The sequence below is a fragment of the Procambarus clarkii genome, chromosome 41, assembly GCF_040958095.1.
Source record: "Procambarus clarkii isolate CNS0578487 chromosome 41, FALCON_Pclarkii_2.0, whole genome shotgun sequence".
In the NCBI taxonomy this organism is placed as follows: Eukaryota; Metazoa; Arthropoda; class Malacostraca; order Decapoda; family Cambaridae; genus Procambarus; species Procambarus clarkii.
The window spans coordinates 37,351,355-37,378,854 of NC_091190.1; the positions used below are offsets into that span (position 1 = coordinate 37,351,355).

At 45.8% G+C, this 27,500-nt stretch overlaps 1 protein-coding gene across 1 annotated transcript in view; it reads left to right on the forward strand.

Moving 5' to 3' along the window:
- LOC138373314 (uncharacterized) overlaps positions 1-27,500 on the forward strand; it is a 179,185-nt gene that overhangs the window by 16,260 nt on the left and 135,425 nt on the right. Inside the window, exons 2-3 of the mRNA XM_069339503.1 lie at positions 26,267-26,402; positions 26,714-26,892. Coding sequence (XP_069195604.1) covers positions 26,268-26,402; positions 26,714-26,892 — 314 coding nt within the window. The 5' untranslated portion in view covers position 26,267. The remainder of the gene's footprint in view (positions 1-26,266; positions 26,403-26,713; positions 26,893-27,500) is intronic.

Consider the following 27,500-nt stretch of genomic DNA (forward strand, 5'->3'; position numbering starts at 1 on the left):
CTGGCCTCGGGCCGGGCTTGGAGTAGAAAAACTCCCAGAACCCCATCAACCAGGTAGGTATGATAGGGAAATAGGACCGGAGTCTATGCTATAAACATCCGATGCTCGAAAAGCGGGATCAGTCAATGCTCGATCCTGCAGATACAAATAGGTGAGTACAGGCAGTACCTAGGAAGGGTTGCTCCTCTATGCAGGTCTAGATAGCAAGGTTATGTTTTCCATTATTAGTATTAGAACTACGTCGGGTGAAAGTTATAGCTTTGGGATTCGAGCAGAGGTAATCGGTTCGATAAATGTCCGTACGTGATCAGTCGAGTGTAGTATGTAATAGCTCGTCCTCAGGCCTTCTGTCAGGTAGTCACAGTGAGAGGGTGTGTGTAGCTGGAGCTCTAATTGTCCTGATACTGATACTGAAAATTGGAGTGAACTGGTGCTAGTGAGGGAGCTATATGGAGCTCTGACGGCAGAGATGGATTCCCTGCGGAAGGAGCTATGACAGATAAAGAAGCTAAGACAGACGAAACACCATCCAGAAGAAGGGAACGAGGAATGCAGCAGTAGAAAGTATTCGACATGGAATGTCGTAAAGGACAGGGGGGTCTTAACAAGACTTTGACAAGGCCACCTACAAATATATAATGACTTCCATCCCCATTCGCAGTGCTGGAGGACGAATACTGTGTGGAGACTGTAGTTCCCTCGAAAGTCATGAAAACGAAAGGTGCGCAGGTCCCTCAAGGTGCTCACAAAATAAAGGAAGTACCTAAGCAAATTTTGGTTGTTGGAGATTCTCAGGCGAGGTATCTGGATAGAACATTTTGTGCCAGAGATAGGGGGAACAGGTTAAGGGTTTGCTAATCCGGGAACAGGAATTGGGGATATTCTTAACTTGGACGTTATTATGGCTCGAAATGGAACAAACCTATTATTTGTATCAGTGCCGCTGGAAATGTTGAACGAGTTAGGAGTGAGGAACTGATACAAAGGTTTAAGACAGCCATAGAATTAGTTAGGAGCAAGGGAGGAATCCCGATCATATGTGGCATTCTTAAAAGAAAGGAAGTTGGAAATGATTGTCGAGGGTATATTTGCCGACTGGACAAATATTGCAAATCAAATGCAATATCATTTATAGATAACTGGGAACACTTCCATGGAAGAAATTAAATGTATGGTCGGGATTGGGTGCATCAATCCAGGGCTGGGGTTGTTGCTGTTGTCAACTCGTTGGAACCTGTGGTGGGAGGGGTTTGTTTGGGTTTAAACTGATAGTATATAGTGGTATGGAAATTGATATGGAGAAAGGAGGTAGTAAAGAATCGTGTTTGCGGGAGAAACAACTTGGCAAAATGATCAGGGAAGGAGTGAAGCCTCAAATACTATATACCCTAACAGTAGAAGTCTAAAAAACAAAATAAACGATTTAAATGTTCTTGTATGCATAGAAAAATAGACATTATTGCACTTACCGAAACGTGGATGAATGTAGAAAATAGAGAACTATTATATTAACTGAATATCAAATAAATGGATTTGAACCTATTTCACAGATATATTAGGCGGGGAGGAAGAGTAGCCATATATGTTACGAAAAATTTGTAATGTAGCCTTAAAGAGGGCATCAAAACTGATCTCCACACATGAACTATTTGGCAAGAATTAAAAAAAAAAGCATACAATTTTATAATAGCTATATACAGGCAACCAAATTTAGACAGAGGATGAAAAGCATCTATTGGATGAAATATCTAGAGCATCTAAGTCTAACGGTATTTGTGTCATAGGTAACTTTAATTTTAGCGGATTAAACTGGAATAACGAAGCAGAAGGTTTTCTAGAATTAATTGACGATTGTTTTTTGCGCAACACATTAAGGAACCAACGCGGGAAAATGTTTTAGATTTAGTTGTTGTTGTTGTTAAAGATTCGCTACCCGGAACAAAAAGTTCCAAGCAGCACGGGCTATGGTGAGCCCATAGTGCCTTTTTTTTTAGATTTAGTGTTAACTAACAGGGAAACACAAATTGACATCGAAATACGGAGTGAACTAGGGAACAGTGATCACAAAGAAATCAGATTTAGCATGAAATGGAATAGATCTACTGGAGAAAATTGTTAGTGCCAGATTTTCGAAAAACTGATTTTAATAGCCTAAGACATTTTGGGGTTAAATAGATTGGAAAGTCTTGGGCTTAGGGGTGGGCCGGTCTTGATAGCAAGACGTGGCCCAGCGATGGGTAATGTAAAAAGGAATTTAGATGTGGTTTCAAAGTATAGCTTATTTAAAAAATTCTAAGCAAAGCACAGAAACGTAGTATACCTATCAAATTAAATAGATCGAATACTAATAACCCGAAATGGATAACAAAGGATCTGAAGAACGCTATAGGTAGAAAGAGAGCTTGGTACAAAAGGATCAAGAATTGGGAAGTCGGTTTATAACAAGAATTCGTACAACTGGTTAGAAATGTTAAAAAGAGATAAGGAGAGCAAAACGAAAATAGGAAGTTAGTATAGCAGGGCAAGCAAAGGCAAATCGTAAAGTTTTTTTTCAGTAATATTGAACAAAGATTAGGGAAAGGATAGATAGGTCAATTAAAAACTGAGACAGGTCAGATAACGGATAATGAAGAGATGAGTTGTATTTTTAATAAATATTTCATTTCTATTTACAAGAGAAGAACTTAACTCTATGCCTTCCGTCGAACAAATCTATATGGGTGGGGACGAAGACAGGTCTACTAGTTTAACAGTTACAGGGATGATTATATTAAACAAATAGTGAAACTCAAACCAAACCAATCCCCAGGGCCGGACGAAGTGTTTGCCAGGGTGCTTAGAGAATGCAAAAAGGAGCTTTACGATCCATTGTCTACATTATTTAATAAATCATAAATCAGGCAGAGTGCCAGAGTCGTGGAAGGTTGCTAATGTGGCACCAATTTTAAAGAAGGGTTATAAATCACTTGCGTCAAACTATCGGCCAATTAGCCTAACGGCTATTGTGGGAAAGTTACTCGAATCCATAATTGCATAACCATTCATCATTTTAAAAATATAAATTAATAAATGATTCACAACATGGTTTTACAAATGGCCGTTCATGTTTAACAAATTTGCTATCATTTTATTCCAGCATAGTTGAGGCAGTTGATAGTGGTAAGGTTTGTGATGTTGCTGGTACACAATTGGCTTTAGCAAAGCTTGTGATACAGTGCCACATGAAATACTGATTAACAAGATAGCTCATGGTATTGAAAGTGCAATATTAAGTTGGATTAGGGCATGGCTATTCCAAAGGAAACAGTTAGTATAAAAGGGGTTAGGTCAGAGTGGGGTAATGTTTTTGTGGTTTGCCTCAAGGCTCTGTTCTGGGGACCTCATTTGTTTATAATATATATAAATGATTTACATCCAGGTTTGAGTAGCAGCATTTGCAAATTTGCCGATACAAAAATAGGTAGGAAAATTAACACGAAAGAAGACTCGCTATCGCTTAAAGTTGATCTACATAGGGTTTTGAAATAGTCAAAAGTATCAAAATATCATTATATATCAAATATCAAAATTCTATCCAAATAGTTTCTATATGTGGCTCAGTTTTGATTCCCTCTTAGAGACATTTAAAATTTTCCCTAACATATATAGCTACTTCCTCTCCTCATCTAAAATGTGTGTGAAATAGTTTAAATAAATTTATTTGATATTCAGCTAATAGTTCTCTATTTTTTACATTTATCCACGTTTTGGTAAGTGCAATAATATCTATTTTTTCTATGGAGATAAGTGCATTTAAATCGTTTTGTTTCTTAAACTTCTACTGTTAGGGTATTATAACCTAAGTGTATTATTATTTTAAGGCCCTTCACTTTCCCTGATCATTTTGCCAATTTGTTTCTCCCTCATACAAATTTTTATTACCTCCTTCCTCCATATCAGGGAATCAAAACGAGCCACATGTTATGGAGCTGGCGGGGTTGTTGTAGACATCTAGGTCTTCCGTTTTTTTCTTTGCTCGAGACTGGCTGAGCCGTGCTGTAGTTGGAGTTTGGTGAGGTGGCCTCCATGAGGTGGTCTTGTATCGAGTAGTTGTCGTATTTGTGGTTAGGCGGTGGAGTTCCTACTAAAATTTCCTCGTCTGAAGAGTCTGTGACGTTCGTAGTTGGTGTTTTCGTCTTTAGCCTCGCAGCCTGAGGTCAGCTCAGGTGTCGTCGATTGGTGGTAGAAGCTACTTCAGGAGTATTGGTGGTGCTGTTAGCATTTATAGACAGCACATGTGCTAGCGGAGCTGCTGACGGTGGTGATGGTAGAAGTGTTGGGACCTGGAGGGGGAAATAACTTTTTGTGCCGCCCGGGTCTTGGATAGCCAGAACGCTGTTCTTGGCCTACTATGCAAGGCCAGATTTGCCTAATAAGCCAAGTTTTCCTGGATTATTATATTTAATTTTTTTCCAATGAAATGATAAAGCTATCCATTTCACTATGTATGAGTTAATTTTATTAAATTTGAGTTACAACTAACGTAGATATGACTGAACCTAACCTATCTTAACCTAATCTAAACCAAAATAACTAAATCAATAATTTATTCTTAATATAATAATTATATTTAAAATAAACCAGTTGGAAACAATTTATTGAAAATAATCACTCGGCCTATTAGGCAGATCGGGCCTTGCATAGTAAGCCGAGAAGCTTCTGGCTACTAGGTACGACATATAATTTTAATATAATAACTGAAGAATATATTACACTAATTACACAATCGCACAACGTTTCGAACCTCCATGGTTCATTCTCAAGTGAAAAGAGATTACAGAACTTGTTATTTTATACCAGTACGGGGTCAGGTGATAAACAAGTACAATAAAGGAAAAGACAAGGGGGATACATAGGGGATAAATGGGGGGACGAAGCACATAAATTAATCAGTTGTAATAGGCTGTTATGTTGAGCAGTGTCTTGAGAGAAGATGCTCACCAAATTGATTGGGCGATGGCTTCTTCAATAACGAATTGTAAAACACTTATAACAGAAACATAATAATTGAATCTGCTTTGATACAGATTACAAAAGTTCACTACAGTTATTTGTTCACTACACAATTTTATATCGAACGAAGCAGCAGCAGATCGATTCAGTCATGTAATTTCCAATCGATTTAAAACTTTGTTTGCGAATTCTAAGCACAAATCTTCAATCATTATCAACGCTACGTTGTAGATTTCTGCTGTGAAATCCATGTTCATATATGAATTTATCTTCATATTCGACGGATAATATCTTCAGCCATATTCGATTTATATTTCTCCCATAACTCTGTAGGAGATGGAGAGCAGGCGGTCAATATGATTGCAAACAATGCATAAAATTGATTTGGATGTGACGTGTTGGAAGTGTCATTAATGCATACATCCCAGTGTTACCTAATTAGGTAAAATTATTACCTAACCTATGATACGTATAGGTCAAGTAATAATTGTAATTACGAAGCAATAAGATGCTTATCTTAAGATACTAACAAGGTTAGGTAAGGTCGGTGTTTTCTATGAATCTTTTTAAGGGTATCTATTATGTTTAGTATATCACCTATGCACGTAGTTAATAAGTCAATATTGGACTTTACGAATTTGCGAGAACGGGTTGTCTACTGGCATTCCATGTGTAATACATATGCATTTCCTAATACAGCAGTGTTTTCGCAAATGCGTCATTTTGACATAACGTGATGAAAGCAGTTAACGTTGTAGCCGGTGGATTCATAGCTGTTGTACATTTGCAGCTGTGAAATAAATGTGTTGTCCATTTTCTTGTTTTCAAAACAAAAACAAAAAATACTAACGAAATACTTCAATTTAAATGCAGATCAATCGACACAGCTCAACTTCACCACTAATTGCACTGAAAAATCACAACAGTTAAAAAAACGAAATGAAAAAAGAAACACAAGATATACCCACAAAATGAACGGTATGGTAAACAATACAGCCCAATTCCAATGCAACGTCAAACAAAATAATTAAATCAAAATGAAAATAAATCAAAACCTACGAAAATTCCATTTATCAATGTAATCGGAAACATTGAAATGGAATCGTAACATATTTTGTATATCGTGCAACAGATGGCGCTGTTTAAAAAAAAAACGCCTGCTTTTACCTGTCACAGGTGTGGCATCTAAATAGTAGGTACAAAAACACGCACGTATTCGAATGGAACGTTGTCAAAATTTCAAAGGAATAGGTGAAGAACTTTTGGAGATTACAGCGTGTGTTGCTCTTACGTCCTATAGATGGTGCTGGTTTTCAAAAAAGTGTGTTTTCTTCCCTGTTACAGGTGAGGTATGCATGTTTATGGTGAGTTTATCCTCACCTATTACAGGTGAGGTATGTTTGTCATTACATGCTTGCATATAGTAAGCATGTAAAAACACTCGCCTATTCGAATGTAATGTTGTCAAAATTTCAAAGCAATCAGTAAAGAGGTTTCATTGATTTCCCTCACATGAAAAAAAAAACGAAAAACACAGCTCATCAAAAAAAAGCATGTTTTTTCCCGTCACAGATGTGACATCTATATAGTATGTATATAAAAACTCGCCCATATGTGAAGGGAACTTTGTGTGATGATTTCAAGGCAATCGGTGAAGAACTTTCTAAGATTAGCGATTTTGAACAAACGAACATTTCCATTTTTATATATATACTAGCTGTACCCGGCCATGCGTTGCTGTGGCTCAGCAACGCATGTGCGTTGCTGAGCCAGAGCAACCTTCCCTTGTCTCCCAGTCCTCACCACCACCACTCCCCCTCCCCTGTCCCCTCGTCATCCCAACCATTCTCCATTCCCCCGTCCCCTCGTCCCCCCTACCATTTCCTCCCACCCTCATCCCTGCATCCTCCCCACCATCCCCGACTCCACCGTCCCGTCGTCCTTCTAACCATTCCCCACTCCGCCATCCCCTCATACTTTCCTCCATCTCCCACTCCCCCCATCCCTCCGGCCTCCCTTTCATTCCCCTCTTTCCTGTTCCCTCGTCCCTCTGCACCATCCCCCACTCTCCTGTCTCCTTGTCCTTCCCATCATTCTCCATTCCCCTGTCCTCTCGTCCCCACCATCCCCAACAGCTCCCCCGTCCCCTCCATCCCCAACAGCTCCCCCGTCCCCTCCATCCCCAACAGCTCCCCCGTCCCCTCCATCCCCAACAGCTCCCCCGTCCCCTCCATCCCCAACAGCTCCCCCGTCCCCTCCATCCCCAACAGCTCCCCCGTCCCCTCCATCCCCAACAGCTCCCCCGTCCCCTCCATCCCCAACAGCTCCCCCGTCCCCTCCATCCCCAACAGCTCCCCCGTCCCCTCCATCCCCAACAGCTCCCCCGTCCCCTCCATCCCCAACAGCTCCCCCGTCCCCTCCATCCCCAACAGCTCCCCGTCCCCTCCATCCCCAACAGCTCCCCCGTCCCCTCCATCCCCAACAGCTCCCCCGTCCCCTCCATCCCCAACAGCTCCCCCGTCCCCTCCATCCCCAACAGCTCCCCCGTCCCCTCCATCCCCAACAGCTCCCCGTCCCCTCCATCCCCAACAGCTCCCCCGTCCCCTCCATCCCCAACAGCTCCCCCGTCCCCTCCATCCCCAACAGCTCCCCCGTCCCCTCCATCCCCAACAGCTCCCCCGTCCCCTCCATCCCCAACAGCTCCCCCGTCCCCTCCATCCCCAACAGCACCCCCGTCCCCTCCATCCCCAACAGCACCCCCGTCCCCTCCATCCCCAACAGCACCCCCGTCCCCTCCATCCCCAACAGCACCCCCGTCCCCTCCATCCCCAACTCCTCCGTCCCCTCATCCTTCCCACCATTACCCCCTTCCTTGTCCCGTCGTTCTCAGTACCATCCCCCACTCCCGTCCCTCGTCCTTCCCCACCATTCCCCACTCCCTCGTCCATTGAATTCCCAAATGATCTGATGTTCCCATTAGAAAATTGGGAACATCAAATGATCTGATGTTCCATCACTGAAATATAAGAAAAACTATTAAAAAAACGAAATGAAAAAAATGAAGAAATACAAAAATAAACTATACTCACGATGAACGGTATGGTAAACAACGAAGCTCAATTCCAACGCATTGTCACAAAATAATTAATTCAAAATGAAAATAATTAGAAATCTATGAAAATTCAAATTATTTAACAATGAAATTTGAAACATTGAAATGGAATCGTAACATACATAGTATTGCGTGAGTTGTTCTTACATGCAACAGATGGCGCTGTTTTTCACAAATACATGTTTTTACTGTCACAAGTGTGTGGCATCTCTACTTATACTCACGAAATTAACGGTATGGTAAACAACACGGCTAAATTCCAATGCAATATCACACAAAATAGTTTTATCAAAATGAAAATAATTCGAAATATATGAAAATTTATTTTGTCAATGCAGTAAAAAAGATTGAAATGGACTCGTAACATACATGTTAGTGTGTGTGGCTCTTACGTGCAACATATGATGCTGTTTCTTAAAGAAGAATTTTTTTACCTTTTGCACGTGTGGCATGCAAAAGCATCTATACTTTCGAAATGAATGGTGTGGTAAAAACGTCTCAATTCCAACACAATGTCACACAAAATAATTAAATCAAAATTAAAATATATCAATCTATGAAAATTAAATTTATTAATGCAATTGGAAACATTGAAATGGAAATCATAACATATTTAGTATAACGTGTGTGTTGCTATTATGTTCAACATAGGGCACTGTTTTTTCTTTAAATTATGTTTTTACCTGTCACAGGTATGGCATCAATATAGTAGGCATATAAAAACACGTGCATATCCGAATGCAACGTTATGTCAGAATTTCAAAGCAATCAGTGAAGAACTTTGGGAGATAACAGCGTGTGTTGCTCTTACGTCCAACAGATGGCGCTATTTATAAAAGAAAAGCATGTTTTTTTCCCGTCACAGGTGAGACATGTATATAGCAAGTATATAAAAACATGAGCCTATTCAAATGCAACGTTGTCAAAATTTCAAAGCATTCGGTAAAGAGGTTTCAAAGATTTCTCTCACATGAAAAACACATGAAAAACAATTTTCCAAAGAAGGCATGTTTTTTCTGTCAGACATGACATCAATAAAATATGTATATAAAAACCCACTCTGATGCGAATGAAACATTGTGTGAAAGTTTCAAAGCAATCGGTGAAGAACTTTAGGAGATTAGCGATTTTGAACAAACGAACATTTCTATTGCTATTTATATAGACTAGCTGTACCCGCCACGCGTTGCTGTGGCTCAGCAATGCATGTGCGTTGCTGAGCCATAACAATCTTCCCTGTCCCCCAGTCCTCACCACCATTCCCCCCTCACCCGTCTTCTCGGCCTCCCACCCATTCCCTACTCCACCGTACCCTCGTCCTCTCCACCATCCCCTCTTCATTTCTACCATGCCCCACTTCCCTGTCCCTTTTTCCTCCACACCCCCTCTCATTTCTGCCCCCTTCGTCATCCCCACCATTCCCCACTCCCTCGTCCGATGCCTTCCCAAATGCCCTGATGTTCCCATCAGAAAATTGGGAACATCAAGTGATCTGATGTTCCCATTACTGAAATATAAGAAAAACAGGAAAAAATATAAATATGAAAAAATAAAAAAAATAAACTACTCACGAAATGAACGGTATGGTAAACACAGCTCAATTCCAACGCAATTCACTCAAAATCTATAAATAAAAATGGAAAAGTTCGTTTTTTCAAAATCGCTAATCTTCGAAAGTTCTTTACCGATTGCTTTGAAATTTTCACACGTTCCATTCGCATCCGAGCGGGTTTTTATATACATACTATATAGATGTGACGTCTGTGACGGGGAAAAAAAATATGCTATTATGAAAAACTGTGTTTTTCATGTGAGGAAAAATCTTCGAAACCTCTTTATCGATTGCTTTGAAATTTTTACACAACGTTGCATTCGAATAGGCGAGTGTTTTATATACCTACTATAGACATGCCTCACCGGTGGCAGGAAGAATTTTTTTTTTTCTTTTTTTTTTTTTTTTTGAAAAACAGCCCCATCTGCAGGACGTAAGAGCAACACACACTATAATCTCCTAAAGTTCTTCACCAATTGCTTTGAAATTTTGGCACAACGTTCCATTTGAATACATTCATGATTTTATACACCTGCAGTTTAGATGCCACACCTATGAAGGTAAACAAAAATTTTAAACAGCGCCATCTGTTGCACGTCAGAGCAATACAAAATGTTAAGATTCCATTTCAATGTTTCCGATTGAATTGATAAAATGAATTTTCATAGATTTTATTTTCATTTTGATTTATATATTTTGTGACATTGCATTGGAATTGCGCTGTGTTGTTTACCATACCTTTCATTTTGTGGGTATATTTTTCTTTTCATTTCATTTTTTAACTGTTCTATTTATTTTTCAGTGCATCAGTGCAGTTGGAGGTGAAATTGAGTTGTCGATTGATTTGTTTGAATTGAAGTATTTCGTTAGTATTTTTTGTTTTGAAAACAAGAAACTCGTCAACGCGTTTATTTCACAGATGCAAATGTGCAACAAACATCAATGAATCCATCTGCTACAACGTTAACTGCTTTCTTCACGTTATGTGAAAATGACGCATTTGCGAAAACATTGCTGTATTCGGAAGTGCTTACATATTGCACATGGAATGCCAGTAGAAAATCATTTGAACGACGCAAACGAGGAGAGCTAGTCGACGGACAACCTGGCATATTCAAACAAATTACAATAGGCAGACTGTACACCGTGCATTCCAATCAGAATGAATGCTTCTTTCTTCGCATTCTGTTGGTAAATGTGCCGGTCCAACGTCTTAACAGCAATTTAAATTTGTCAATGGCGTAACACATGCCATTAACCGTATTGCATGTCAAGCTTTGAATTTATTGGCGAACGACCGACACCGGGATGTATGCATAAATATGCGTCCAAAATGTCACATCCTAATCAAATTCGTGCATTGTTTGCAATCATATTAACCACCGGCTCTCCTTCATCTCCAACAGAGGTTTGGGAGAAATATAAATCGCACATGGCTGAAAATATTATCCGTCGAATACGAAGGAAAATTCATATATGAACATGGATTCCAAAGCAAAAATATACAACGAAGCGTTGATAATGATAAAAGATTTTTGCTTAGAAATCGTGAACAAAGTTATCAATCAGTTGGAAATTCCATCAGCGAATAGAGCTGCTGCTGCTTCGTTCGATGTAGAATTACGTCGTGAACAAAATTAAAACATGGGTGATCTGTTAGTGTATGTGCAATCAAATATTCCTAAGCTAACGCTTGAGCGAAAAGGCATTCACAATCAAATAATTCACTGTGAATAATGGGTTTGAAGAAATCTAATTAGATACACCAGGAGGAATTGGTAAAACCTTCCTAATTAGATTGATTCTAACAGCATTTCGACCCCAAAATGGCATAACCTTAGCTCTTGAGTCGTTCGGAATAGCTGCGACATTGCTACCAGGTGGAAGAACTGCTCATTCGGTTTGAAATTGCCAATGAACATGTAATTCGCTGAAACCCCACGTGCAACATTTCCAAAGCATCCAGCTTGGGAAACGTATTGCAGAAATGCAAACGTATTTTTTGGGATGAATGCACAATGGCTCACAAAAAATCTCTCGAGGCTCTTGATCGATCATTGCAAGATTTGTGTGGAAACATCAGACCATTTAGAAACGCATTAATATTGCTTGCAGGAGATTTCAGGCAAATATTATCTGTAATTCCTCGATCAACACCAGCGGAAGAAATAAATGCTTTCCTGAAATACTCTTCTTTGTGGCGTCACATAAAGACGTTAAAATTAACTACACATGGACGTGTTCAGCTGCAAAACGATCCATCAGCTGAGACAGTCTCACATCAATTGCTGGAAATTGGGAACGGAAACGTGCCAGTTGATCTGACCTCAGGACGAATTTCATTGCCTCACAACTTCTGCAATTCCGTGAAGTCAAAAGAAAAATTGGTTGAAAAGTATTTCCCAATATTCAACCCAATTATATGAATCACGTTTGACTGAGTGAACGAGCTGTTATTGCAGCCAAGAACAAAGACGTCTTGGACCTTAACAATATTATTTAGTCTAACATCCATAGCGAGGTAGTCACATAAGTCCGTCGACACTGTTGTGGAAGCAGATGAAGCGGTTAATTATTCAACAGAATTTTTTAATTTACTTAATCTGCCAGGGATAACATCACACGTACGGCAATTGAAAATCGACGTGCCAATTATCATGTTGCGAAATATCAACCAGCCAAAACTTTGCAACGCCACGTGCCTTGCAGTAAAAAAATTAATCAGCGACGTCGTAGAAGCAACAATCTTGACAAGACCTTTCAAAGGCTTGTGAATGGTCCAGGACGGACCGAAACGTCGTTGTCCCTTCACCTTCTTGTGTGTGGTCTGGTCAGCAAGACTTTTCAAAGATGAAGATGTCCTCGTTCCTCGCATTCCTATGATTCCAACAGATATGCCATTTCATTTTAAGAGATTGTAATTTCCGATTCGATTGGCATTTGCAATCACCATCAACAAAGCTCAGGGTCGATCTTTAGAATTGTGCAGTTTATATCTAAAAACGGTTTACTTATCACATGGACAATATGTTGCGTGTTCTAGAATCGGAAAAACCAGACAATTTCTATCTCCACAGAGTGGGACAACAACAAAATATTGTATACCCAGAAGCATTGTGAAATTAAACATATTAGTAACGTATGCTTTCTCTTTTCTTTCTTTCCCATTTAACCAGAGTGAGCCATAGCCACGCATGGCGGGTACAGCTAGTAATTAAATAAAAATGAAAATAAATCAATCTATGAAAATTAAATTTATCAATGCAATCAGAAACATTGAAATAGAATTTGTAACATATTTTGTATAGCATGTCTGTTGCTCTTACATGCAACAGATGGTACTGTTTTTTTTTTTAAACGCATGGTTTTACCTGTCACGGGTGGCATCTATATAGTAGGTATATAAAAAGATTCCCCTATTCGAATGCAACGTTGTCAAAATTTCAAAGCAATGGGTAAAGAGGTTAAGATTTCCTTACATGAAAAACACACGAAAAGCAGAGTTTTCAGAAAAAGCATGTTTTTTAACGTCAGAAACGTGACATCTATATAGTATGAATATAAAAACCTTCTCGGATGCGACTGAAACATTGTGTGAAAATTTCAAAGCAATCGGTGAGGAACTTTAGGAGATTAGCGGTTGTGCACAAATGAACATTTCCATTTTTATTTATATAGACTAGCTGTACCCGGCCATGCGTTGCTGTGGCTCAGCAACGCATGTGCGTTGCTGAGCCACAGCAACCTTTCCCCTGTCTCCCAGTCCTCACCACCATTCCCCCCCTCCCCTGTCACCTTGTCATTCCCCAAATTCTCCATTCCCCCGTCCCCTCGTTCCCACCATCCCAACTTCCCCCCCCCCTTTCCCCTCGTCCTCCACACAATTACCCCCTTCCCTGTCCCCTCGTCTTTCCCACCACCTGTCTGTCTGGGTCTGTCTGTCGGTCTGTCTGGGTCTGTCTGCCTGTCTGTCTGGGTCTGTCTGCCTGTCTGTCTGGGTCTGTCTGCCTGTCTGTCTGGGTCTGTCTGCCTGTCTGTCTGGGTCTGTCTGCCTGTCTGTCTGGGTCTGTCTGTCTGGGTCTGTCTGCCTGTCTGTCTGGGTCTGTCTGCCTGTCTGTCTGGGTCTGTCTGCCTGTCTGTCTGGGTCTGTCTGCCTGTCTGTCTGGGTCTGTCTGCCTGTCTGTCTGGGTCTGTCTGCCTGTCAGTCTGGGTCTGTCTGCCTGTCAGTCTGGGTCTGTCTGCCTGTCAGTCTGGGTCTGTCTGCCTGTCTGTCTGGGTCTGTCTGCCTGTCTGTCTGGGTCTGTCTGCCTGTCTGTCTGGGTCTGTCTGCCTGTCTGTCTGTGCCTGTCTGTCTGTGCCTGTCTGTCTGTGCCTGTCTGTCTGTGCCTGTCTGTCTGTGCCTGTCTGTCTGTGCCTGTCTGTCTGTGCCTGTCTGTCTGTGCCTGTCTGTCTGTGCCTGTCTGTCTGTGCCTGTCTGTCTGTGCCTGTCTGTCTGTGCCTGTCTGTCTGTGCCTGTCTGTCTGTGCCTGTCTGTCTGTGCCTGTCTGTCTGTGCCTGTCTGTCTGTGCCTGTCTGTCTGTGCCTGTCTGTCTGTGCCTGTCTGTCTGTGCCTGTCTGTCTGTGCCTGTCTGTCTGTGCCTGTCTGTCTGTGCCTGTCTGTCTGTGCCTGTCTGTCTGTGCCTGTCTGTCTGTGCCTGTCTGTCTGTGCCTGTCTGTCTGTGCCTGTCTGTCTGTGCCTGTCTGTCTGTGCCTGTCTGTCTGTGCCTGTCTGTCTGTGCCTGTCTGTCTGTGCCTGTCTGTCTGTGCCTGTCTGTCTGTGCCTGTCTGTCTGTGCCTGTCTGTCTGTGCCTGTCTGTCTGTGCCTGTCTGTCTGTGCCTGTCTGTCTGGGCCTGTCTGTCTGGGCCTGTCTGTCTGGGCCTGTCTGTCTGGGCCTGTCTGTCTGGGCCTGTCTGTCTGGGCCTGTCTGTCTGGGCCTGTCTGTCTGGGCCTGTCTGTCTGGGCCTGTCTGTCTGGGCCTGTCTGTCTGGGCCTGTCTGTCTGGGCCTGTCTGTCTGGGCCTGTCTGTCTGGGCCTGTCTGTCTGGGCCTGTCTGTCTGGGCCTGTCTGTCTGGGCCTGTCTGTCTGGGCCTGTCTGTCTGGGCCTGTCTGTCTGGGCCTGTCTGTCTGGGCCTGTCTGTCTGGGCCTGTCTGTCTGGGCCTGTCTGTCTGGGCCTGTCTGTCTGGGCCTGTCTGTCTGGGCCTGTCTGTCTGGGCCTGTCTGTCTGGGCCTGTCTGTCTGGGCCTGTCTGTCTGGGCCTGTCTGTCTGGGCCTGTCTGTCTGGGCCTGTCTGTCTGGGCCTGTCTGTCTGGGCCTGTCTGTCTGGGCCTGTCTGTCTGGGCCTGTCTGTCTGGGCCTGTCTGTCTGGGCCTGTCTGTCTGGGCCTGTCTGTCTGGGCCTGTCTGTCTGTCTGGGCCTGTCTGTCTGTCTGGGCCTGTCTGTCTGTCTGGGCCTGTCTGTCTGTCTGGGCCTGTCTGTCTGTCTGGGCCTGTCTGTCTGTCTGGGCCTGTCTGTCTGTCTGGGCCTGTCTGTCTGTCTGGGCCTGTCTGTCTGTCTGGGCCTGTCTGTCTGTCTGGGCCTGTCTGTCTGTCTGGGCCTGTCTGTCTGTCTGGGCCTGTCTGTCTGTCTGGGCCTGTCTGTCTGTCTGGGCCTGTCTGTCTGTCTGGGCCTGTCTGTCTGTCTGGGTCTGTCTGTCTGTCTGGGTCTGTCTGTCTGGGTCTGTGTGTGTGTGTGTCTGGGTCTGTCCTGTCTGTGTGTCTGGGTCTGTCTGGGTCTCTGTCTGTCTGTGTGTGTGGGTCTGTCTGTGTGTGTGTGTGGGTCTGTCTGTGTGTGTGTGTGTGTGTGTGTGTGGGGGTCTGTCTGTGTATGTGTGTGTGTGTGTGTGGGGGGGTCTGTGTGTGGGTCTGTCTGTGTGTGTGTGTGTGGGTCTGTCTGTCTGTGTGTGTGTGTGGGTCTGTCTGTCTGTGTGTGTGTGTGGGTCTGTCTGTCTGTGTGTGTGTGTGGGTCTGTCTGTGTATGTGTGTGTGTGTGTGTGTGTGGGTCTGTCTGTGTGGGTCTGTCTGTGTGTGTGTGTGGGGGTCTGTCTGTGTGTGTGTGTGTGGGTCTGTCTGTGTGTGTGTGTGTGTGGGTCTGTCTGTGTGTGTGTGTGTGGGTCTGTCTGTCTGTGTGTGTGTGTGGGTCTGTCTGTCTGTGTGTGTGTGGGTCTGTCTGTCTGTGTGTGTGGGTCTGTGTGTGTGGGTCTGTGTGTGTGGGTCTGTGTGTGTGGGTCTGTGTGTGGGTCTGTGTGTGTGGGTCTGTCTGTGTGGGTCTGTCTGTGTGGGTCTGTGTGTGTGTGTGTGTCTGGGTCTGTGTGTCTGGGTCTGTCTGTCTGTGTGTGTGGGTCTGTGTGTGTGTGGGTCTGTCTGTGTGTGTGTGTGTGTGTGTGTGGGTCTGTCTGTGTATGTGTGTGTGGGTCTGTCTGTGTGTGTGTGTGTGGGTCTGTCTGTGTGTGTGTGTGTGGGTCTGTCTGTGTGTGTGTGGGTCTGTCTGTGTGTGTGTGGGTCTGGGTCTGTCTGTGTGTGTGTGTGTGGGTCTGTCTGTCTGTGTGTGTGTGGGTCTGTCTGTCTGTGTGTGTGGGTCTGTCTGTCTGTGTGGGTCTGTCTGTCTGTGTGGGTCTGTCTGTCTGTGTGGGTCTGTCTGTCTGTGTGTGTGGGTCTGTCTGTGTGTGTGGGTCTGTCTGTCTGTGTGTCTGGGTCTGTCTGTGTCTATCTGTGTGTGTGTCTGGGTCTGTCTGTCTGTGTGTCTGGGTCTGTCTGTGTGTCTGGGTCTGTCTGTGTGTCTGTCTGTCTGTGTGTGTGGGTCTGTCTGTCTGTGTGTGTGGGTCTGTCTGTCTGTGTGTGTGGGTCTGTCTGTCTGTGTGTGTGGGTCTGTTTGTGTGTGTGTCTGGGTCTGTCTTTGTGTGTGTGTCTGGGTCTGTCTTTGTGTGTGTGTCTGGGTCTGTCTTTGTGTGTGTGTCTGGGTCTGTCTTTGTGTGTGTGTCTGGGTCTGTCTTTGTGTGTGTGTCTGGGTCTGTCTTTGTGTGTGTGTCTGGGTCTGTCTTTGTGTGTGTGTCTGGGTCTGTCTTTGTGTGTGTGTCTGGGTCTGTCTTTGTGTGTGTGTCTGGGTCTGTGTTTGTGTGTGTGTCTGGGTCTGTCTGTGTGTGTGGGTCTGTCTGTGTGTGTGGGTCTGTCTGTGTGTGTGTGTCTGGGTCTGTCTGTGTCTGTGTGTCTGGGTCTGTGTGTCTGGGTCTGTCTGTGTGTGTGTGTCTGGGTCTGTGTGTCTGTGTGTGTGTGTCTGTGTGTGTGTGTCTGGGTCTGTGTGTCTGGGTCTGTGTGTCTGGGTCTGTGTGTCTGGGTCTGTGTGTCTGGGTCTGTGTGTCTGGGTCTGTGTGTCTGGGTCTGTGTGTCTGGGTCTGTGTGTCTGGGTCTGTGTGTCTGGGTCTGTGTGTCTGGGTCTGTGTGTCTGGGTCTGTGTGTCTGTGTGTGTCTGTGTGTGTCTGTGTGTGTCTGTGTGTGTCTGGGTCTGTGTGTCTGGGTCTGTGTGTCTGGGTCTGTGTGTGTGTGTGTGTGTGTGTGTGTGTGTGTGTGTGTGTGTGTGTGTCTGGGTCTGTGTGTGTGTGTGTGTGTGTCTGGGTCTGTGTGTGTGTGTGTGTGTGTCTGGGTCTGTGTGTGTGTGTGTGTGTCTGGGTCTGTGTGTGTGTGTGTGTGTCTGGGTCTGTGTGTGTGTGTGTGTGTCTGGGTCTGTCTGTGTGTGTGTCTGGGTCTGTCTGTGTGTGTGTGTGTCTGGGTCTGTCTGTGTGTGTGTGTCTGGGTCTGTCTGTGTGTGTGTGTCTGGGTCTGTCTGTGTGTGTGTGTGTCTGGGTCTGTCTATGTGTCTGGGTCTGTCTGGGTCTGTGTGTCTGGGTCTGTCTATGTGTCTGGGTCTGTGTGTGTGTGTGTGTGTCTGGGTCTGTGTGTGTGTGTGTGTCTGGGTCTGTGTGTGTGTCTGGGTCTGTGTGTGTGTGTGTGTGTGTGTGTGTGTGTGTGTGTGTGTGTGTGTGTGTGTGTGTGTGTGTGTGTGTGTGTGTGTGTCTGGGTCTGTGTGTGTGTGTCTGGGTCTGTGTGTGTGTGTGTCTGGGTCTGTGTGTGTGTGTGTGTGTGTCTGGGTCTGTCTGTGTGTGTGTGTGTCTGGGTCTGTCTGTGTGTGTGTGTGTGTGTGTGTCTGGGTCTGTGTGTGTGTGTGTCTGGGTCTGTCTGTCTGTGTGTGTGTGTCTGGGTCTGTCTGTCTGTGTGTGTGTGTCTGGGTCTGTCTGTCTGTGTGTGTGTGTCTGGGTCTGTCTGTCTGTGTGTGTGTGTCTGGGTCTGTCTGTCTGTGTGTGTGTGTCTGGGTCTGTCTGTCTGTGTGTGTGTGTCTGGGTCTGTCTGTCTGTGTGTGTGTGTCTGGGTCTGTCTGTCTGTGTGTGTGTGTCTGGGTCTGTCTGTCTGTGTGTGTGTGTCTGGGTCTGTCTGTCTGTGTGTGTGTGTGTCTGGGTCTGTCTGTCTGTGTGTGTGTGTGTCTGGGTCTGTCTGTCTGTGTGTGTGTGTCTGGGTCTGTCTGTGTGTGTGTGTCTGGGTCTGTCTGTGTGTGTGTGTCTGGGTCTGTCTGTGTGAGTGTGTCTGGGTCTGTCTGTGTGAGTGTGTCTGGGTCTGTCTGTGTCTGGGTCTGTCTGTGTCTGGGTCTGTCTGTGTCTGGGTCTGTCTGTGTCTGGGTCTGTCTGGGTCTGTCTGTGTCTGGGTCTGTCTGTGTCTGGGTCTGTCTGTGTCTGGGTCTGTCTGTGTCTGGGTCTGTCTGTGTCTGGGTCTGTCTGTGTCTGGGTCTGTCTGTGTCTGGGTCTGTCTGTGTGTCTGGGTCTGTCTGTGTGTCTGGGTCTGTCTGTGTGTCTGGGTCTGTCTGTGTGTCTGGGTCTGTCTGTGTGTCTGGGTCTGTCTGTGTGTCTGGGTCTGTCTGTGTGTCTGGGTCTGTCTGTGTGTCTGGGTCTGTCTGTGTGTCTGGGTCTGTCTGTGTGTCTGGGTCTGTCTGTGTGTCTGGGTCTGTCTGTGTGTCTGGGTCTGTCTGTGTGTCTGGGTCTGTCTGTGTGTCTGGGTCTGTGTGTGTGTGTGTGTGTGTCTGGGTCTGTGTGTGTGTGTGTGTGTGTCTGGGTCTGTGTGTGTGTGTGTGTGTCTGGGTCTGTGTGTGTGTGTGTGTGTGTGTCTGGGTCTGTGTGTGTGTGTGTGTGTGTCTGGGTCTGTGTGTGTGTGTGTGTGTCTGGGTCTGTGCGTGTGTGTGTGTGTCTGGGTCTGTGTGTGTGTGTGTGTGTGTGTGTCTGGGTCTGTGTGTGTGTGTGTGTGTGTGTGTGTCTGGGTCTGTGTGTGTGTGTGTGTGTCTGGGTCTGTGTGTGTGTGTGTGTGTCTGGGTCTGTGTGTGTGTGTGTGTGTCTGGGTCTGTCTCTGTGTGTGTGTGTGTGTGTGTGTGTGTGTCTGGGTCTGTGTGTGTGTGTGTGTCTGGGTCTGTCTGTCTGTGTGTGTGTGTCTGGGTCTGTCTGTCTGTGTGTGTGTGTCTGGGTCTGTCTGTCTGTGTGTGTGTGTCTGGGTCTGTCTGTCTGTGTGTGTGTGTCTGGGTCTGTCTGTCTGTGTGTGTGTGTCTGGGTCTGTCTGTCTGTGTGTGTGTGTCTGGGTCTGTCTGTCTGTCTGTGTGTGTGGGTCTGTCTGTGTGTGTGTGTCTGGGTCTGTCTGTCTGTGTGTGTGTGTCTGGGTCTGTCTGTGTGAGTGTGTGTGTCTGGGTCTGTCTGTGTCTGGGTCTGTCTGTGTCTGGGTCTGTCTGTGTCTGGGTCTGTCTGTGTCTGGGTCTGTCTGTGTCTGGGTCTGTCTGTGTCTGGGTCTGTCTGTGTCTGGGTCTGTCTGTGTCTGGGTCTGTCTGTGTCTGGGTCTGTCTGTGTCTGGGTCTGTCTGTGTCTGGGTCTGTCTGTGTCTGTGTCTGTCTGTGTCTGGGTCTGTCTGTGTCTGTGTCTGTCTGTGTCTGGGTCTGTCTGTGTCTGGGTCTGTCTGTGTCTGGGTCTGTCTGTGTCTGGGTCTGTCTGTGTCTGGGTCTGTCTGTGTCTGGGTCTGTCTGTGTCTGGGTCTGTCTGTGTCTGGGTCTGTGTGTCTGGGTCTGTGTGTCTGGGTCTGTGTGTGTGTGTCTGGGTCTGTCTGTGTGTGTGTGTGTGTGTGTGTCTGGGTCTGTGTGTGTGTGTGTCTGGGTCTGTCTGTCTGTGTGTGTGTGTGTCTGGGTCTGTCTGTCTGTGTGTGTGTGTGTCTGGGTCTGTCTGTCTGTGTGTGTGTGTGTCTGGGTCTGTCTGTCTGTGTGTGTGTGTGTCTGGGTCTGTCTGTCTGTGTGTGTGTGTCTGGGTCTGTCTGTCTGTGTGTGTGTGTCTGGGTCTGTCTGTCTGTGTGTGTGTGTCTGGGTCTGTCTGTCTGTGTGTGTGTGTCTGGGTCTGTCTGTCTGTGTGTGTGTGTCTGGGTCTGTCTGTGTCTGGGTCTGTCTGTGTCTGGGTCTGTCTGTGTCTGGGTCTGTCTGTGTCTGGGTCTGTCTGTGTCTGGGTCTGTGTGTCTGGGTCTGGGTCTGTGTGTCTGGGTCTGGGTCTGTGTGTCTGGGTCTGGGTCTGTGTGTCTGGGTCTGGGTCTGTGTGTCTGGGTCTGTGTGTCTGGGTCTGTGTGTCTGGGTCTGTGTGTCTGGGTCTGTGTGTCTGTCTCTGTTTGAGTCTGTCTCTGTTTGAGTCTGTCTCTGTTTGAGTCTGTCTCTGTTTGAGTCTGTCTCTGTTTGAGTCTGTCTCTGTTTGAGTGTCTGTCTCTGTTTGAGTGTCTGTCTCTGTTTGAGTGTCTGTCTCTGTGTGTGTGTCTGTCTGTCTCTGTGTGTGTGTCTGTCTGTCTCTGTGTGTGTGTCTGTCTGTCTCTGTGTGTGTGTCTGTCTGTCTCTGTGTGTGTGTCTGTCTGTCTCTGTGTGTGTGTCTGTCTGTCTCTGTGTGTGTGTCTGTCTGTCTCTGTGTGTGTGTCTGTCTGTCTCTGTGTGTGTGTCTGTCTGTCTCTGTGTGTGTGTCTGTCTGTCTCTGTGTGTGTGTCTGTCTGTCTCTGTGTGTGTGTCTGTCTGTGTGTGTGTGTCTGTCTGTCTGTCTCTGTGTGTGTGTGTCTGTCTGTGTGTGTGTGTGTGTCTGTCTGTGTGTGTGTGTGTGTCTGTCTGTGTGTGTGTGTCTGTCTAGGTCTGTGTGTGTGTCTGTCTAGGTCTGTGTGTGTGTGTCTGTCTAGGTCTGTGTGTGTGTGTCTGTCTAGGTCTGTGTGTGTCTGTCTAGGTCTGTGTGTGTCTGGGTCTGTGTGTGTCTGGGTCTGTGTGTGTGTGGGGTTCTGGGTCTGTGTGTGTGTGTGTGCGCGCGCGCGCATGGGTGGGTCTGTGTGTGTGTTGGGGGGGGGGTGTCTGGGTCTGTGTGTGTGTGTGTGGGGGGGGGGTCTGGGTCTGTGTGTGTGTGGGAGTCTGGGTCTGTGTGTGTGTGTGTGCGTGGAAGGGTCTCGGTCTGTGTGCGTGGAAGGGTCTTGGTCTGTGTGTGTGTGGGGGGGGGTCTTGGTCTGTGTGTGTGTGTGGGGGGGGGGGTCTTGGTCTATATGTGTGTGGGGGGGGGGGGGTCTGGGTCTCTCTGCACTTCAGTCTGCTCTGGCATTCTGCGAGACTATGGCGGCGGGCTCTTGTGGCATCCATTATGAGATGCTTCGCCATCTCCCTCCGTGCACCTCTCAGTATTTTCTGTTTAGAGTCTGTATAATCGGGTCTGGGAGTCGTCGTCAGTTCCTGAGGACTGGCTCGATGCCGTTGTCCTCCCTGTTCGGAATCCAGGGTCTCTAGCGAGATTCCGTAAGGACTTCCGGCCTATTGGAGCCGGTCGGCCGAGCGGACAGCACGCTGGACTTGTGATCCTGTGGTCCCGGGTTCGACCCCGGGCGCCGGCGAGAAACAATGGGCAGAGTTTCTTTCACCCTATGCCCCTGTTACCTAGCAGTAAAATAGGTACCTGGGTGTTAGTCAGTTGTCACGGGCTGCTTCCTGGGGGTGGAGGCATGGTCGAGGACCGGGCCGCGGGGACACTAAAGTCCCGAAATCATCTCAAGATAATCAAGAAAGATACTGCCCTCACGAGTTTTCTGCCGGCTCTTTGAAGGTATGGTTAACGTTCGCATGATGTGGTTCTTAAAACACAATCACAACCTCTCCCCTTCTCAATTTGGTTTTCGCAAGTGCCGCAGCACAACATATGGCCTTGAGAACTTGAAAGTCTGTATTCGTACTGCTTTTGCTGCAAAGACCTCCGTTGTTGCCGTCATTTTTTACCCTGAAAAGGCTTAAGACACCAACTGGCGATATCATATTCCGTTCCAACTTCATTCTTTTGGCCTTCGTCGTAATCTCCCTCTCTTCTTCAAAACCTTCCCCTCTCGTCGCTTCTTTCGAGTGAGACGTGGTACCACTCTCTCTCTCTGCCCCTTTTAGGCAATATGAGGGTGTACCCAAAGGTAGAGTTCTGAGCACTACTCAGAACTCCCTCAATGGTTTTCTTTCCTCCCTTCCTTCTAGCGTTTTCTCCGCTCTCTCTGTCGACGATCTTACCCTATACTGTCGGGATGGTGATTCGCCTCACCTTCAACGGCGGCTTCAATGTGCGATGGATGCCATATCGTCTTGGGCCACCGATCATGGCTTCAAGTTCTCTTCGTCTGACTTGTGCTATAACATTTACTTGGATGAATGTCGTTCTTCGTCCCTCTTTGTGGCTTTATAGTCATCCCCTTCTGTACAAGGATTCCGCTAAGATTTTGGGGTTAATCTTTGACACTCGTTTGTCTTGGTCGCCCCATCTCTCTCACCTGGGAGTTGATTGCTCTATGGCCCTTACCCTCAAGATTTTGTCCCATACTTCTTGGGGAGCGGATAGGTGCGCACTCCTCGCTTTACATTCCCCTCTCGTGTTGTCTAAACTCGATTAAGGTTGCCCTGCTTACCCATCTGCTTCTTCTTCTACTGTTCGCCGTCTTGATGCTTTGCACCATACTGGGTTCCGCCTCAGCTCTGGTGCCTTTCGTTCGACTCCCGTCCTCAGTTTATATGTTGACACTGGCTTCCTGTCTGTCCAGGACCGCCGTGATAGCTACTGTCTTCGCTATCTTGCGCGGTCCTTGCAACATCCTTCCTCTCGCCTGTCGTGCTTTAACTTTTACCCCTCCTATGGTTCCTGTTCCTCTTCGCCACCTCCCTCATTGTCCGGTTATCTCGCTTACAGGATTATCTTTCAGTTCATATTTTTAATGTTTCTCCTCGTATTATTCCTTCCTTGCCCCCGTTGAGTCTCCCTTCCGACGTTTTGTACATCCTTGACCTACATTACTAAAGCTTTTACCCACTCCTACGATTCTGAAACGCCTTTTCTTGAGCGCTTTTCTTCGCACTCCATCTTCGTTTTCATCTTCACCGATGGGTCTAAGTCTGCGGATGTTGTAGGCTACTGTTGTTTTTCCTGACCGCACTTTTATGTGTCGCTTACCTCCGGAGACTAGTATCTTCACAGCTGAACTTTATGCTGTTTTCTCTGAACTTCGTCTCCTGCTTTCTCGTTGTCATTCTTCCTTTGTGGTTGTCGTATACTCTCGTACTGCACTAATGGCTCTTGGATCCTTTATACCAGTCCATCCAGTGGTCGTCGAGATTCAGCATGGTTTGTTTCTTATTTCCAGTAAATTTAAGCCGGTTGAGTTTTGCTGGGTTCCCAGCCTTATTGGTGTCAATTTAAATGAGCATACGGACGCTGCCGCTAGGGAAGCTGTCCACTGTTGTCCCATCTCCCGTAAACGTATTCCTTATTCCGACTTTTACCCAGTTATTCATTCCGCCATCCTTACCTGTTGGCAGGTTTGTTGGTCGTCTGTTATTGGTACCAAACAGCGTTCTCTTAAGAGCAGTGTGTCCTCATGGCCTTCTTCCAACCACTGTAACCGGCGGTGGAAAACCGCTCTGGCGAGGTTGCGTATTGGCCATACGTGCTTAGCTCACGGTCATTTAATGGAGCGCTGCCCAGCTCCTTAGTGTCCAAATTGCATTGTCCCTCTTACGGTCGTGCATATCTTTGTTGAATGTCCTGACTTCCAGGACGAGCTTGTGTCATGCTTTCCGACCGTCCTTCTTGGTCGCTTGTCCCCTCGATAGAATTTTGGTGAATCAGATACTTTTGATATCGTTTGCTTTATGAAATTATGTTCTCGTATTGGCATCCTTAGTGATATTAGGCGCCCTCTGATTATTCCGCACATTTGATGGTGCTTCATAACCTAACTGGTTTGGTGCCTTCTTTTGATAATTACTTAGACCAAGTGTGTAATGGAGGAGTTGGACCGTGTGTGCAATGGAGGGGTTGGACCGCGTGTGCAATGGAGGGGTTGGACCGCGTGTGCAATGGAGGGGTTGGACCGCGTGTGCAATGGAGGGGTTGGACCGCGTGTGCAATGGAGGGGTTGGACCGCGTGTGCAATGGAGGGGTTGGACCGCGTGTGCAATGGAGGGGTTGGACCGCGTGTGCAATGGAGGGGTTGGACCGCGTGTGCAATGGAGGGGTTGGACCGCGTGTGCAATGGAGGGGTTGGACCGCGTGTGCAATGGAGGGGTTGGACCGCGTGTGCAATGGAGGGGTTGGACCGCGTGTGCAATGGAGGGGTTGGACCGCGTGTGCAATGGAGGGGTTGGACCGCGTGTGCAATGGGGGGGTTGGACCGCGTGTGCAATGGGGGGGTTGGCCCGCGTGTGCAATGGGGGGGTTGGCCCGCGTGTGCAATGGGGGGGTTGGCCCGCGTGTGCAATGGGGGGGTTGGCCCGCGTGTGCAATGGGGGGGTTGGCCCGCGTGTGCAATGGGGGGGTTGGCCCGCGTGTGCAATGGGGGGGTTGGACCGCGTGTGCAATGGGGGGGTTGGACCGCGTGTGCAATGGGGGGGTTGGACCGCGTGTGCAATGGGGGGGTTGGACCGCGTGTGCAATGGAGGGGTTGGACCGCGTGTGCAATGGAGGGGTTGGACCGCGTGTGCAATGGAGGGGTTGGACCGCGTGTGCAATGGAGGGGTTGGACCGCGTGTGCGGGTGTCGAGCTAAACCAAATGTGTGATGGATGTTAGGTGGTGTTTACCAAGTGTATTCTCCTAGTTGTGCTGGTGGGGGTTGAGCTCTGGCTTCTTGGTCCCACCTCTCATCCATCAATCAACTGAAGTACAGATTCCTGAGCCTTCTGGGCTCTTTCATATCTACATATGAAACTGTGTATGGGGTCAGCCTCCATCACATCACTGCCTAACGCATCCCATCTGTTAACTACTGACACTAAAAACGTTTTATAACGTCCATGTGGCTCATTTGGGTTATTGGTTTCCAACTGTTCCCTTGTTCGAGTACCCCCATGGTAAACAACTTTTTATCTATCATGTTGATTCCTCTTAGAATTTTGTAGGTAGTGGTCATGTCTCCCCGAGCTCTCCTTTCTTCCAGCGACGTTAGGTTCATTTCATGCAGCCTTTCCTCGTAACCTCCGAGGAAATTTCCTCATGCCTCTTAGTTCTGGGACTAGCCTAGTGGCATACCTTTGAACTTTTTCCTGCTTAGTCCTGTGCTTGACAAGGTACGGGCACAATGCTGGGGCCGGATACTCCAGGATTAGTCTTACATGTGGTATACAAGGTTCGAATGATTCCTTGCACAGGTTCCTGATCCTATGAAAGGAAGGGAGGTGTTTACCAAGTGTGTGATGGGTGGTGGGAGGTATTTACCTCCATTACCTATTAATATCTAGGTGTTCAGATATTACTTCATCATTTAATGATAACTTATTTGGGGTGTTTTTTTCTGAATACTTTCTTAGTTTCATGATTAAACATACAGCATAACAGGCTTCACGTGTAACCTAACAAGAATGGCTAAATTGTATGTGGATATAACAGCTGTAGTATTCTCTGGAACAGACGTGACAACTTATAGTAGCGGTTGATATAAGCTTCGTTGTCCACTATCAAAGATAACAAAGCAACGAACACATCAGCCACCACACTCGTAGCAAGCGTTCCTGCACCAACAAAGATGGTGCCATTTCCTCCCTCGCGTTCATGCGAGAGTAAATATTTATTTGTTTATAAGGAAGAAAGGCGATTTAATTTTAATTCGCGCACGATCGTTTTGGATTATATTTCAAATTAAGTGTAAAGCATCAGAGACTAGTTTCTAGTTTAAATAGCTAAATGTATTAATTTCTTAACTCTTTGATTACGTAGAATGGAGAGACGTCACAAACGTGTCAACAATTATTTCATCGGAATAATATAATAGGAAATCCTTGTAATTTAGTTTATATGGTAATAAATTGTAAGTTACGTTTACCTAGTAGAAGACTAATCTTCATAGCCTTAAAGTATTATAAACTTAATGCACAATCATTTATGTAAGTGGTAAAATTTCCCATAACTTGTAACTATTGCCGGATGTGTTCGGAAAAAGTGAAAATACGACTATTGCAGGATGTGTTCAGAAGTTGACTTCAACCTGCCCTCGGAGGTGCTGGAGATGGTTTTCTCGCACGTGCCTCTAGTGCATCTGTTGACGGTCGATGCAACTGTCTGTCGCTACTGGTACACAGTTATCCTCAACCCTGCGGTGAGTAATGCAACCATGCAGTGAGTAATTCATCCCTATAGTTAGTAATAAAATATGGCGGTGAGTTATATAATCGTTGAGTAATACAACACAATGGTGAGTAATATAATCCTACAGTGAGCAATATAACACTGAATTAAAAATTAAATAAATGGTGCATTTAAGTTTTCAAATTATGTAAAAAATTTAATTTGGAAATAACATGTGTAACTATTGAAAACTGCAGCATGCAGAATATGAATTTTTCGTAATTTACATTGTTTGTCATACTGTTAATTCGTTTGTCTTAATTTGCTATTGAACAATTTCAGTTTATTCCGTGGAGAAAAGTTCACCATAGACTGAAGCTGGCGCCATGGAGAGTACCATCCAACATGCCACTCCGCCACGAGTGGGAGAGTGAAAAGCTGCCAACCATCCACATCATATCTACACACTGTCAGCACCACGGTTTTACTTCCGTGAGAGACTGTATCCCCAGTGTCATCAAGTAAGACAAGATAAACTGTATCACCAGTGCTATCAAGTGAGATAACACCATGAGACTATATTACCAGTGTCTTAATGTAAGATGATTCCAAGTGAGACTGTATAACTTATTATGCAAGATAACAATAGTGGAAACCATCACTACAACAGTGCATTTTTGCTTTCTCAAGGCAGGGGGGTAGTAGTCTGGGTTATTTTCAGTTACTCAGTGATACACTGTCATAGTCTGAGACATTTTTAGTTACCTCGGTGATGCATTGTTGTAGTACAAGGCATTTTTAGTTACCTACTTGGTGCACGGTCGTAGTCAGATCGGTTTTAGTTACCTCAGTAATGTGCAGCTCCATTCATGCCTAATATTAGATGAGTGACGTCATTAGCCAGTCATAATCATCCCTCAATAAGTCTGTTTTTAATGATTGCATATTTATTTCCATTATAAATTATTTATTATTCAATTTCATTTTCTGATTGTTTATTTATTCCCATTTCCAAATATTAATAAATAATATTTTCAGTGATCACATACGTATTACCATTTTCAAAGACTATTTATACCTTATAGCTTGTTAAAGATTATTTATTGAATGAAGGCCTAAACTGCATCAC